The 12770-nt window shown below is 39.7% G+C and overlaps 1 protein-coding gene across 1 annotated transcript; it reads left to right on the top strand.

Moving 5' to 3' along the window:
* Positions 1-8799: 8799 nt before the first annotated feature.
* On the top strand, positions 8800-12376 carry inhbab (inhibin subunit beta Ab). The gene is made up of 2 exons (XM_061979247.2): positions 8800-9369; positions 11462-12376. The coding sequence occupies exons 1-2, from the start codon at positions 8964-8966 to the stop codon at positions 12217-12219; spliced, it is 1164 nt and encodes a 387-aa protein (XP_061835231.2). The 5' UTR covers positions 8800-8963; the 3' UTR covers positions 12220-12376.
* Positions 12377-12770: the final 394 nt, after the last annotated feature.

A 12770-nucleotide genomic window follows, 5' to 3' on the forward strand; every position in this document is an offset into this window, starting at 1 on the left:
ATTTTTATTTATTTTGTTTCTCTTACCTTTCTTTTTGGTAGGTATAATCGCTTGATTATTGTTTGAAAAATCTAGTGACTATATTTTTATGTACATATTCAGAACATTTTTATCAAATATTGTGTTTATTTTATGTTCATTTTGTTACCATTTTGAAAGATGGTATTTGTTTTGTATGTGAAATGTTGTGTCATATTGTTGAAATAAAGTTCTGGGGGTCAGGGTGATGTTTGTCCCATCTACCAATTTATATCTACCATGACAATGAAACTGACTTGCTAATCGAGTTACCTGCAGTGCGTGAATCTGACCACAAGGTTGTGCTGCTGCTAGGAACAATAACAATAAACATACAATAAACAACAATAAACAACAATAAAGATACACTGCATGATACAGGGGGCATATTGTGAGATGCTCTTTAATTAGCGGCTTGTGGGCTAAACCCAGCCCGGTAATGTTAAAAAATTGGGAGAGACTAAGATTTCATAAAGACATATTTTTAAGTATACGTAGGTCCTTAAAACCGTAGAGTGCTCATGTTGTATAGGGTCACTACTATAGCTGGTGGTGGAAGTGGTTAGTTAGCAAATGTAGTCACATAGCCCAGCCTCACCCAGGCTCCACCTCCAGTGGCCCCCAATTTAATTGCGTATGAGACCTCTGCCTTAAAGGGACCTACTATGAAAAAACAGCTTTTCTTACTCTATTGATTTTGGTGTATTCGGGATCTCCGTAAGCCCAGAAAATTTGAAATCAAACCATGGAGGCATGGCGGAGATATCTATAATTCAGTCTTGCCTTCCTTCATACTTTCTCCAAACGAGCCATTTGGAATTTGCCCAATTTGTGACATTTTTGCCATTGATTGATTGATTGAAACTTTTATTAGTAGACTGCACAGTACAGTACATATTCCGTACAATTGACCACTAAATGGTAACACCCGAATACGTTTTTCAACTTGTTTAAGTCGGGGTCCACGTAAATCAATTCATGGTACAAATATATACTATCATCATAATACAGTCATCCCTCAAGTTAATCATCATAGTATATACATTGAATTATTTACATTATGTACAATATTTACAATCCGGGGGGTTGGATGAGGAGGGTTTAGTTGATATCAGCACTTCGGTCATCAACAATTGCATCATCAGAGAAATGGACATTGAAACAGTGTAGGTCTGACTTGGTAGGATATGTACAGCGAGCAGTGAACATAGTGAGTTTAGAAAGCATAAGAACAAGTATCTACATTTGATTATTTACATTTGGTTATTTACAATCCAGGGAGGTAGGATGTGGAAGGGGGAGTGTGTTAGTCAACGGTTGAGGTTGACTGGAGGTGTTGTTTTAGTGCAGTTTTGAAGGAGGATAGAGATGCCCTTTCTTTTAGACCTGTTGGGAGTGCATTCCATATTGATGTGGCATAGAAGGAGAATGAGTTTCGACCTTTGTTAGATCAGAATCTGGGTTTAACGTGGTTAGTAAAGCTAAGTTAAGGAAGTAGTTTGACATGTACTTCGGTATCAGGGAGGTGTAGCGGATTTTATAGACTAGGCTCAGTGCAAGTTGTTTTACTCTGTCCTCCACCCTGAGCCAGCCCACTTTGGAGAAGTGGGTAGGAGTGAGGTGGAGGTCTAAAAGTAATCTGACTAGCTTGTTCTGGGATGTTTGGAGTCTAGATTTGAGGGTTTTGGAGGTGCTAGGGTACCAGGACAGGCAAGCGTAATCGAAAAAGGGTTGAACGAGAGTTCCCGCTAAAATCTTCATGGTGCTTTTGTTGACCAGAGAGGAGATTCTGTCGAGAAATCTCGTTCGTTGGTTGACCTTTTTGATTACCTTGGTTGCCATTTTATCAAGGGAAAGATTAGCCTCTAGAATGGAACCTAGGTAGGTGACCTCATCTTTCCTGGTGATAACAATGTCACTTTTATAGTGAAGTCACTGACTTTTTTAGATTGATTTGGGATTGATGACATCAGCGGATATCTCCGTATATGGTAAAGCTTTACTCAAAGACTTTTGCGCATTTCAATAAGCGTTATTTTGGCCAATCTCTGAGTAGCAATCTAACGCACACGTCAACCGTCTAATCAAAACTTGATTTCTTGAAGCAGGAACAGCAAAGTGTAACAATCAGGCACGGCGCTACTTAGACTTAGACAAACTTTATTGATCCACAAGTGAAATTGTTCCACACAGTAGCTCAGATACAAAGGATGGAAAGGAAAATGCAGGTATAAAGTAGACAAAAAATGTACTACTTTAGCAATATAAGATATAACATACATGTAATATTTACATATTATATATACATTATATGATATATACTGATATGTTATATGAATATATTATATTATATTTGTATATAATATATACAATATATAACAAATCCCAATTACCATGTACAATATTACAGTATATGTAACAGCTGCAGCAAAACAAAAAGGGTAGCATAAAATAGAGAGTAGATCCAGCAGAAAATATACGTTATAAATATAGAGAGGTAGCTAACATAGAAGCGGTCAGGTAATAGACAGATATCATCTATTGCTGTATGGCGACTTGGCGAGTGATTATACAGCTGGATGGAGTGCGGAATGAAGGAGTTCTTGAATCGAACAGTGTGGAAACGGAGCTGAAGGAGCATGTTGGAGTATGAGCTCCACTGTCCCTCAATTGTCTGGTGGAGTGGGTGGGCAGGATTGTCCATGATAGCGAGCAGTTTGTCCAGTATCCTCCTATCCTTCACTGACGCAAACGCCTCCAACTGCGTGCCAATAGTTTGGCCGGCTTTCCGTATCAGTTTGTTAATACGGTTTGAGTCCATTTTGCTGGTGCTGCTCCCCCAACAAACCACTGCAAAGTACAGGGCACTGGCCACAAAAGACTGAAAAAAGATCTCCAACAGCTTGCTGCACACATTGAAGGACCTAAGCTTCCTCAGGAAAAAGAGTCTGCTCATGCCCTTCTTTTATACAGCTTTGCAGTTGTCCTTCCAGTCCAGTCTGCTGTTCAAGTGGACTGGGGTTAGTAAGCATATACCGGTAATCACTTGTTGGTATCACTTACAGTACTTCCCTACTGTAGTCCATCTTTGGCTGGCTCTGATTTTATATACTGTGTAAATAGTGTGTAATGTAATTTGTTCTTGGGAAATAGGTATATTTTGTATATTTACTTTACATATCTTACTGGATGTTGTAAATAAATGTATATAGTTTGCGTTTTGTGTTATTTGTTGTACGTGTAATAAAACATGGTACTTTACTATTTTTCTTTTCTGTTTGCAATACACGGTTTGAGGGCTGATATATGTTTTTGAGTTTGTTGATTAAAAACAAACTAAAAAAAACAAGTGAAGATGTCTTCATACAGTAGGTGTATGAATCTTTGGGCACCACACGGTTCGATTCGATACTTGTGGTTAACGTTTCGATTCAAAATCAATACTTTTTTTTAATAACATTTGGTGCCAGTTCTATGATTACCCAAACATGTAATAAAGTCAAATACAAATAAGGCAACAAGAGAAGTATCCCACACTTCTATTTTCTAATGTGAATCTGTACAGCAGATATGTGCATCTACATCAACTATATGATTTGCCTGAGCGGGTGGACACAGATTTAAAAAAATAAAAATGAAACAAAATGGGTTTTTTTTCAATCGTTTTCTTTTTATTGATTAAGAATTGTTACAAATAAGAATCGTGATTCATTTGAAAATCTATTTTTTTGGACCCCCCTATCATACAGTATAAAATAGTATGCAATGGTATACAACAGTGTTTTTCAACCTTTTTTGAGCCAAGGCACATTTTTTGTGTTGCAAAAATCTGGAGGCACACCACCAGCAGAAAACATAAACTCAGTTGACAGTTAAAAGTCATTGTAGCAATTGTTGTATATGACTTTAAACCATAACCAAGCATGCATCAATATAGCGCTTGTCTCAAAGTAGGTGTACTGTCACGACCTGTCACATCACGCCATGACTTATTTTGAGTTTTTTGCTGTTTTCCTGTGTGTAATGTTTTAGTTCTTGTCTTGCGCTCCTATTTTGGTGGCTTGTTCTCTTGTTTTGGTATTTTCCTGTAGCAGTTTCATGTCTTCCTTTGAGCGATATTTCCCCGCATCTACTTTGTTTTAGCAATCAAGAATATTTTAGTTGTTTTTATCCTCCTTTGTGGGGACATTGTTGATTGTCATGTCATGTTCGGATGTACATTGTGGACGCTGTCTTTGCTCCACAGTAAGTCTTTGCTGTCGTCCAGCATTCTGTTTTTGTTTACTTTGTAGCCAGTTCAGTTTTAGTTTCGTTCTGCATAGCCTTTCCTAAGCTTCAATGCTTTTTCTTAAGGGCACTCACATTTTGCTTATTTTTGGTTTAAGCATAAGACACCTTTTTACCTGCATTTACAAAGCAATTAGCTACCGGCTGCCACCTACTGATATGGAAGAGTATTACACGGTTACTCTGCCGAGCTCTAGACAGCACCGACACTCACAACAACAACACATAATTTGCAGACTATAATTACTGGTTTGCAAAAAATGCTTTTAACCCAAATATGTGAAATTAGATAATCTCACACGGCACACCAGACTGTATCTCACGGCACACTAGTGTGCCGCGGCACAGTGGTTGAAAAACACTGGTATACAATATACATGCAGTATATTTACATAGAGCTGCATGCAAGGTCAAATAAATCAAATATATATTTTACACTAGAGATAAATATACATATATTACCACTTTATTACCAGTTAAAAAACAATTGGCATTATTATCAGTAAAAATCCATGATGCACATGTTGTAACACATCACAGTTGTTGCAGGAAAGGAAAAGAAAACAAAACACTACAACCTATGTTGTTAATGTAATTATTCATTTTATTTCTGAAGTTATGATGTTGTGAGCCGACCCAAGCTGTTTGCACTTCTGCATTTCGCTATTAATAATTTCTTAAGTTATTCTGTTATTATCCAAAAACAGTATTGCCATTGCATAGTTGTCTGTTTTCATTAATTATGCATACGGATAAAGACACCTGTTGCATTTTGTATGTATTGTCTGGTCATTAGCAGGCGCATGAGCTCTGTCCGTTGCTGTACTAATTTGTTGAATATTTTTTGGTCAAATTCAGTTAAAACTACTTTGATATCGAACATGCTTGTGCTGTGTATCATAACTGATTTTATTGAAAAATGACAACAGAAGTCTAAGCCGTTTGTGGCAAAGTAAGCCTTTGGTGGTGTTTCTTACTGTAATTATATTTATGATAATTATCAGTCATAATTAATTAAACAGTACAGTAATTTGACAATGAGCTCTTGAATACATGCTTTTACTTCAATCTCGTCCATACTTATGAGTCTGTGTGGTATAAAGCAAGTAAAACATCAATACAGTATTTGTTTTCCAATTTTTGTTGAAATCCTTTGCAATATTTCTTAAAGGATTGATAACAAATTTATAAAATCACAAGTTGGTTCAATATTATCGAATAAAAATAAGTCTCATAATGTCGCAATTTTCTGAAAAAGCTGCCACAAATTCAGGTATTTTAGGCCGCAACAATCACAGAAAAAGCCTGCGAAACCCTGGAGGGACTGATCAATACAGTATTTGTTTTTCAATTATCATTTTTTGCAATCATGTGCTTTTAGAGGTGAAGGTTACAAGGAACACATTGATAACAAATTCATAAAATCACAAGTTGTTACACGATTAGGGGTTTAACGATGTTAAAATTTAATACCTTGGTTACTGTGACCAAAATTATTACAATTATCATTATTATCGCGGTATTGTTGAATGTGCCCAGAAAATACTTGTACACACACTAACATTTTTGACCAAGTTATTCCTTTTTTTAAATACCTGTTAGAAACCCCACTAGTTTGCATGTTTTGTGTTTCTAATGCTCCATTCATAGTGTTTTAATCTTAGTATTTTATCTGTTTTAATGGCTAAGCTTTTATTGTTTTAAATATTGGTTGTACTGTCGTACTTAAAGATTTATTTAAATGAAAGGTGCGTGACAAATAAAGTCTCTTATTACGATTTAAAATTTCTGGTGGGCTTTGTGGCATCCTACTCTGTTCTGCGGTCCTTGAAGAGAGCACAGCTTGGATGTTCAGTGTGCACAATTAAACATCTTAATTTTGCAGACAGCCATTGGAGTATGTCATTTTTTATAGGGGAAAGACGCTAATGTCTCTTGTTTTAATGTCAGCATATAAACTAGCGAGCTGGAGCCAATCAGTCCATGAGTTTATCAAAGTGCAGTCATCAATCATAATTTTTCGATCATTTTAATTAGATATTATCGGCCAATAAATGCGTTAAAATGTAATATTGTAAATTATCGGTATCGTTTTTTGTTTTTTTTCGGTATCATATATATATATATATATATATATATATATATATATATATATATATATATATATATATATATATATATATATATATTTTTATTATTTTTTTTTTTTTTAATTAAATCAACATAAAAAACACAAGATACACTTACAATTAGTGCACCAACCCAAAAAACCTTCCTCCCCCATTTACACTCATTCACACAAAAGGGTTGTTTCTTTCTGTTATTGATATTCTGGTTCCTACATTATATATCAATATATATCAATACAGTCTGCAAGGGATACAGTCCGTAAGCACACATGATTGTGCGTGCTGCTGGTCCACTAATAGTACTAACCTTTAACAGTTAATTTTACTAATTTTCTTAAATTACTAGTTTCTATGTAACTGTTTTTCTATTGTTTTACTTTATTTCTTTATTCAAGAAAATGTTTTTAATTTATTTATCTTATTTTATTTTTTTATTTTTTTTTTAAAGTACCTTATCTTCACCATACCTGGTTGTCCAAATTAGGCATAATAATGTGTTAATTCGGGCAGCACGGTGGAAGAGGGGTTAGTGCGTCTGCCTCACAATGCGAAGGTCCTGAGTAGTCGTGAGTTCAATCCCGGCCTCGGGATCTTTCTGTGTGGAGTTTGCATGTTCTCCCCGTGACTGCGTGGGTTCCGTCCGGGTACTCCGGCTTCTTCCCACCTCCAAAGACATGCACCTGGGGATAGGTTGATTGGCAACACTAAATGGTCCCTAGTGTGTGAATGTGAGTGTGAATGTTGTCTGTCTATCTGTGTTGGCCCTGCGATGAGGTGGCGACTTGTCCAGGGTGTACACTGCCTTCCGCCCGATTGTAGCTGAGATAGGCTCCAGCGCCCCCCGTAACCCCAAAGGGAATAAGCGGTAGAAAATGGATGGATGGATGTGTTAATTCCACGACTGTATATATCGGTTGATATCGGTGTCGGTTGATATCGGTATCGGTAATTAAAGAGTTAGACAATATCGGAATATCGGATATCGGCAAAAAGCCATTATCGGACATCCCTAATTTTAATTTAAAATGGTAATACTAACTGTTTCGGCCTTTCCAAGCGTTCCCAAGTTCTAAACCAAAGGCCGTGGGCTGAGCCAGGACAGGTGGTGCACTTTCAAACGCACTTCCGACTCGAACTTAAGTCTCTCAAAAAATTGGTTTATTTGCAAAAAGGTCTTCTTCCGAATCCCAACAGTACATCCAAGGTGAACAAAAACTAGTTGAACTACACACAAAGCTATAAACAAAAAACTGAGTCTCAAGTGTTGCGTAAGAAGTGGTCAAAAACTGTTTTCACCGCCAGTCTCTCAACCCGACATTTTTTTTGTCCAATCAATTTCACCTGTGCACCCCTATATGCTCTCGTCACAGGTGCTGTCAATGACAGAATGTAAATGACGCTTTCTAATTCAATAAATTAACTTGCAATATATCAAAACATATTTGCATGGCAATTCAAAAAATAAATAATTTAACTTAATAATATATGCAGTACTAGAGAAATATAAATAACACAAAAATGGCTGCCACAACCATAATGAGCAAAATTAAAGTACATTAGCACAGTAGGCCCAAGTATTCATCAAACACCACCACAATGGCCAACACCAAAGTGCAGTAGCGCAGGAGCCCCAAGCATTCATCAAGCAACAAATAAATAATGAATTTAACTTAATAATATATGCAGGACTACAGAAATATAAATAACACAAAAATGGCTACCACACTAACCATCTGCAGTTTTACCACGGTTATCAATAATATGGTATATGCAACTTTTGCCACAACTTTCTGAAAAGGGTGCCACAAAAATCCCTAAAATGGGAGACCAAGAAGACTGCAGCACAGTTGGAGTTTGACAACCATATTAGCTCCAGGAGAGGCTTAAAATATTGTATTGTTGTTCTCGTTGATCAATCAACTTTTTTTGCCAGCCGCGATGCATTTTAGTCCAACTCACAATCTTTGAGTCAAACATGAAGATGAGGTGAAGCGCTGTGATGTAACACTTGAATCCCACCAGTAGAAGGTGTGTGTGTGTTTCTGTGATCCATCTGCTACAACTTTTCTTTCTAAAAATTCATCTCACACCGACGGAATCTCTCCTCCACGTGAGGTGTTGATGATGATGCTCTGACTCATGACTGTGTGTGTGTGTGCGCGCATGTGTGCGTGTGTGTGGCATGAATGAATCAGGGACACATCGTGGTCCTCCTCCTCTGTCGTGACATTCATTGAGGAGAAAGCGTGTGTGATGTCACTGACTCACAGGGAAATTCCTCAGGGATGGAGGGCGGGATCAAACACAGGCACAAGTATAATTAGCAAATCCGAGCTGATAGGCACACAAGACCCAAAGAGGAGACAAGAACCAGACTTGACATAGAACCTCAGCTTGAGGCTCAACGCTGAACCATCCCTACACGGAGAGACGTGACCTGGATGGGAGCACATCATCAATACCCAGGAGACTGTAGACTTCAGGAGCAGTGACAAGTCTGGAGGACCTGTTGGACTGCGGCAGATCATCATGTCTTCAGCTTCTTTTCTCACTGCACTTTTCACGCTGACCATCATGGTGGATTCTTCTGTGGCCGGATCTCTGGTTCCGCGGTCAGAAGTGCCTCCGGGTGTCCATCAGGGGGCGGTGTCCTCTGACTGTCCGTCTTGCACTCTGGCCCAAGTGAGGAAGAACAGCTCTTCTTTTGGCGGGCCGAGCGACCTGGTGGATGCGGTTAAGCGTCACATTCTCAACATGCTGCACCTGAGCGCACGACCCAACCTGACCCAGCCGGTTCCTCGGGCGGCTCTTCTGAACGCCATCAAGAAGCTGCACGTTGGCCGCGTGGCCAGCGACGGCAGCATTGACATCCAAGGCGAAGATGGGGACGCCGAAGCCCCGACGCCATCCGAGGTCATCACCTTTGCAGAGCCGGGTAAGTGCACATATTTTCTATCTTCTGGCATATCTGCTTATAGGTAGGTAGGTAGGTAGGTCTTTATTGTCATTGCACAAGTACAAACCCCGTTTCCATATGAGTTGGGAAATTGTGTTAGATGTAAATATAAACGGAATACAATGATTTGCAAATCATTTTCAACCCATATTCAGTTGAATATGCTACAAAGACAACATATTTAATGTTCAAACTGATAAACATTTTTTTTTTTGCAAATAATCATTAACTTTAGAATTTGATGCCAGCAACACGTGACAAAGAAGTTGGGAAAGGTGGCAATAAATACTGATAAAGTTGAGGAATGCTCATCAAACACTTATTTGGAACATCCCACAGGTGAACAGGCAAATTGGGAACAGGTGGGTGCCATGATTGGGTATAAGAGTAAATTCCATGAAATGCTCAGTCATTCACAAACAAGGATGGGGCGAGGGTCACCACTTTGTCAACAAATGCGTTAGCAAATTGTTGAACAGTTTAGGAAAAACCTTTCTCAACCAGCTATTGCAAGGAATTTAGGGATTTCACCATCTACGGTCCGTAATATCATCAAAGGGTTCAGAGAATCTGGAGAAATCACTGCACGTAAGCAGCTAAGCCCGTGACCTTCCATCCCTCAGGCTGTACTGCATCAAAAAGCAACATCAGTGTGTAAAGGATATCACCACATGGGCTCAGGAACACTTCAGAAACCCACTGTCAGTAACTACAGTTGGTCGCTACATCTGTAAGTGCAAGTTAAAACTCTCCTATGCGAGGCGAAAACCGTTTATCAACAACACCCAGAAACGCTGTCGGCTTCGCTGGGCCTGAGCTCATCTAAGATGGACTGATACAAAGTGGAAAAGTGTTCTGTGGTCTGACGAGTCCACATTTCAAATTGTTTTTGGAAACTGTGGACGTTGTGTCCTCCGGACCAAAGAGGAAAAGAACCATCCGGATTGTTATAGGCGCAAAGTTGAAAAGCCAGCATCTGTGATGGTATGGGGGTGTATTAGTGCCCAAGACATGGGTAACTTACACATCTGTGAAGGCGCCATTAATGCTGAAAGGTACATACAGGTTTTGGAGCAACATATGTTGCCATCCAAGCAACGTTACCATGGACGCCCCTGCTTATTTCAGCAAGACAATGCCAAGCCACGTGTTACATCAACGTGGCTTCATAGTAAAAGAGTGCGGGTACTAGACTGGCCTGCCTGTAGTCCAGACCTGTCTCCCATTGAAAATGTGTGGTGCATTATGAAGCCGGACTGTTGAACAACTTAAGATGTACATCAAGCAAGAATGGGAAAGAATTCCACCTGAGAAGCTTAAAAAATGTGGCTCCTCAGTTCCCAAACGTTTACTGAGTGTTGTTAAAAAGAAAGGCCATGTAACACAGTGGTGAACATGCCCTTTCTCAACTACTTTGGCACGTGTTGCAGCCATGAAATTCTAAGTTAATTATTATTTGCAAAAAAAAAAAAGGTTTATGAGTTTGAACATCAAATATCTTGTCTTTGTAGTGCATTCAATTGAATATGGGTTGAAAAGGATTTGCAAATCATTGTATTCCGTTTATATTTACATCTAACACAATTTCCCAACTCATATACAACAAAACTTTGTTTTCAGCACAAACCTGTTCAAGATTAGACAAACAAACAGTGTACAGGGTTACAGAACAGGAACGCTGATGGGTCGCCACAAGGCGCCCCGTAAAAGATGGGAAAACGGTAAACGCTGGGGGAGGATGAGTAAAAAAATACAATCCAGGCAATCTGGAGTGGGAAAAAACCTCCATAGCAAAGCACATATACATATTACAACATACATCTCAAAACTTGCAACAGAGGGGAGGGAGTGGGGGCTACGGTGGCTGGCTGAAGCTCTTCAGGTGCTGCCCAGCTGTCCATCACCCTTAAGGGATTCACGTCAAGGGCGTTGGATGGGGGGTGGGGTATGTGTGTGTGGCGTACATTCTTTGTGGATGCATGTGTGTGTTATTCTCTTGTTGTTGAAGTACTCCATTAGTTAAGGCTAAGTGTTGCTAATATGCTACCTGTCGCTGTGTTTTCTGCATCAGAAGACTACGTGGGGACCTTGAACTTCCAGCTTTCCAAAGAAGGAAGCAGAGCAGTGGTGGTGGAGCAAGCAAACGTTTGGATCTTCCTTAAGTTGTCCAAGGGAAATCGGGCCAAAGGCAAAGTGAAGCTTCAGCTTCATCAGACGGAGCAGGATACGTCTATTTCAGAGAAAATGGTGGACACGCGTCGCAGCGGCTGGCACACTCTTGCCATCCCGCGTTCTGTTCAGTCCGCATTAGACCGAGGAGACACTCGACTTCGCCTACGGCTGTCCTGCCTACTATGCGCTGAAGTCGGTGCTGTGCCGGTTCTGCCGCCTCCGGTCGGCGACCAAACCACAGAACAATCCCACCGGCCATTCCTCATGATAGCGTTAAGAGCCAGAGAGGAGGTCGCACATCGCCGCATCCCTCGGAGTTTGGAGTGTGACGGCAGAACCAGCGCGTGCTGCAAACAACAGTTTTACGTGAGTTTTAAAGATATCGGTTGGAGCGACTGGATTATCGCTCCATCTGGTTACCATGCCAACTATTGTGAGGGAAACTGTCCCAACCACATGGCAAGTATCGGCGGCTCCTTCCACTCCGCCATCATCAACCAGTACCGCATGAGGGGCTATGGCCAGTTCCAGAACATCAAGTCGTGCTGCGTGCCCACGCAACTGCGGGCGATGTCCATGCTGTACTATGACGACGAGCAGAAGATTGTCAAAAAAGACGTACAGAACATGATTGTGGAGCAGTGTGGATGTTCATGAAAAAAGAATCAGCACTTTGCAGCTCGAATGTACAATTTGAGCAAATTCAAATATGTTGGCTGGACATTTTTTTCTTTGACTCCTTTCCACATTGGAAACAAAGAAGGAATAAAAAAGTAGGAGACTGACAACCTGATGACAATGATAACGTTATTACATTTTATTTCTACTTTGTGTCAAAGTGTCTCTGCTTTGTTGAAGTTCAAATGGTCAATGGACACAAAATGATTGACTATAGAGCTTGATACTGGAATTTGATGTTCCAATTTAGAAGAAGTCAGAATTTGGCTTGTGAGAGACTTTGAAGTTCAGTTTTAAGAAGAATTAAATAACTCAAGATGATTTATTTGTTTCAAGTGTGTTTTGTGATTGACAAGAAGTGAACAAATCGGTCAGTCCAAACTTTGCAGGGTAAGAAGAAGCGGGCCGGCCAAAATTAGTCACCGTGGCAACGATGTGTTTGTTCACTGACCTACAAACTCACGGCTGAGTCGACATGTTGATTTAAGAAGCACAAAGATAGGCCACAATGCATTGTGGGTACTGGAGCA

Source organism: Nerophis lumbriciformis, linkage group LG19 (genome assembly GCF_033978685.3).
Source record: "Nerophis lumbriciformis linkage group LG19, RoL_Nlum_v2.1, whole genome shotgun sequence".
Taxonomy (NCBI): domain Eukaryota; kingdom Metazoa; phylum Chordata; class Actinopteri; order Syngnathiformes; family Syngnathidae; genus Nerophis; species Nerophis lumbriciformis.

Coding starts and splice junctions, on each gene's coding strand:
- inhbab (XM_061979247.2), top strand. CDS start 8,964: ATGTCTTCAGCTTCTTTTCTCACTGCACTTTTCACGCTGACCATCATG. Junction 9,370..11,461: donor CATCACCTTTGCAGAGCCGG/GTAAGTGCACAT, acceptor TTTCTGCATCAG/AAGACTACGTGGGGACCTTG.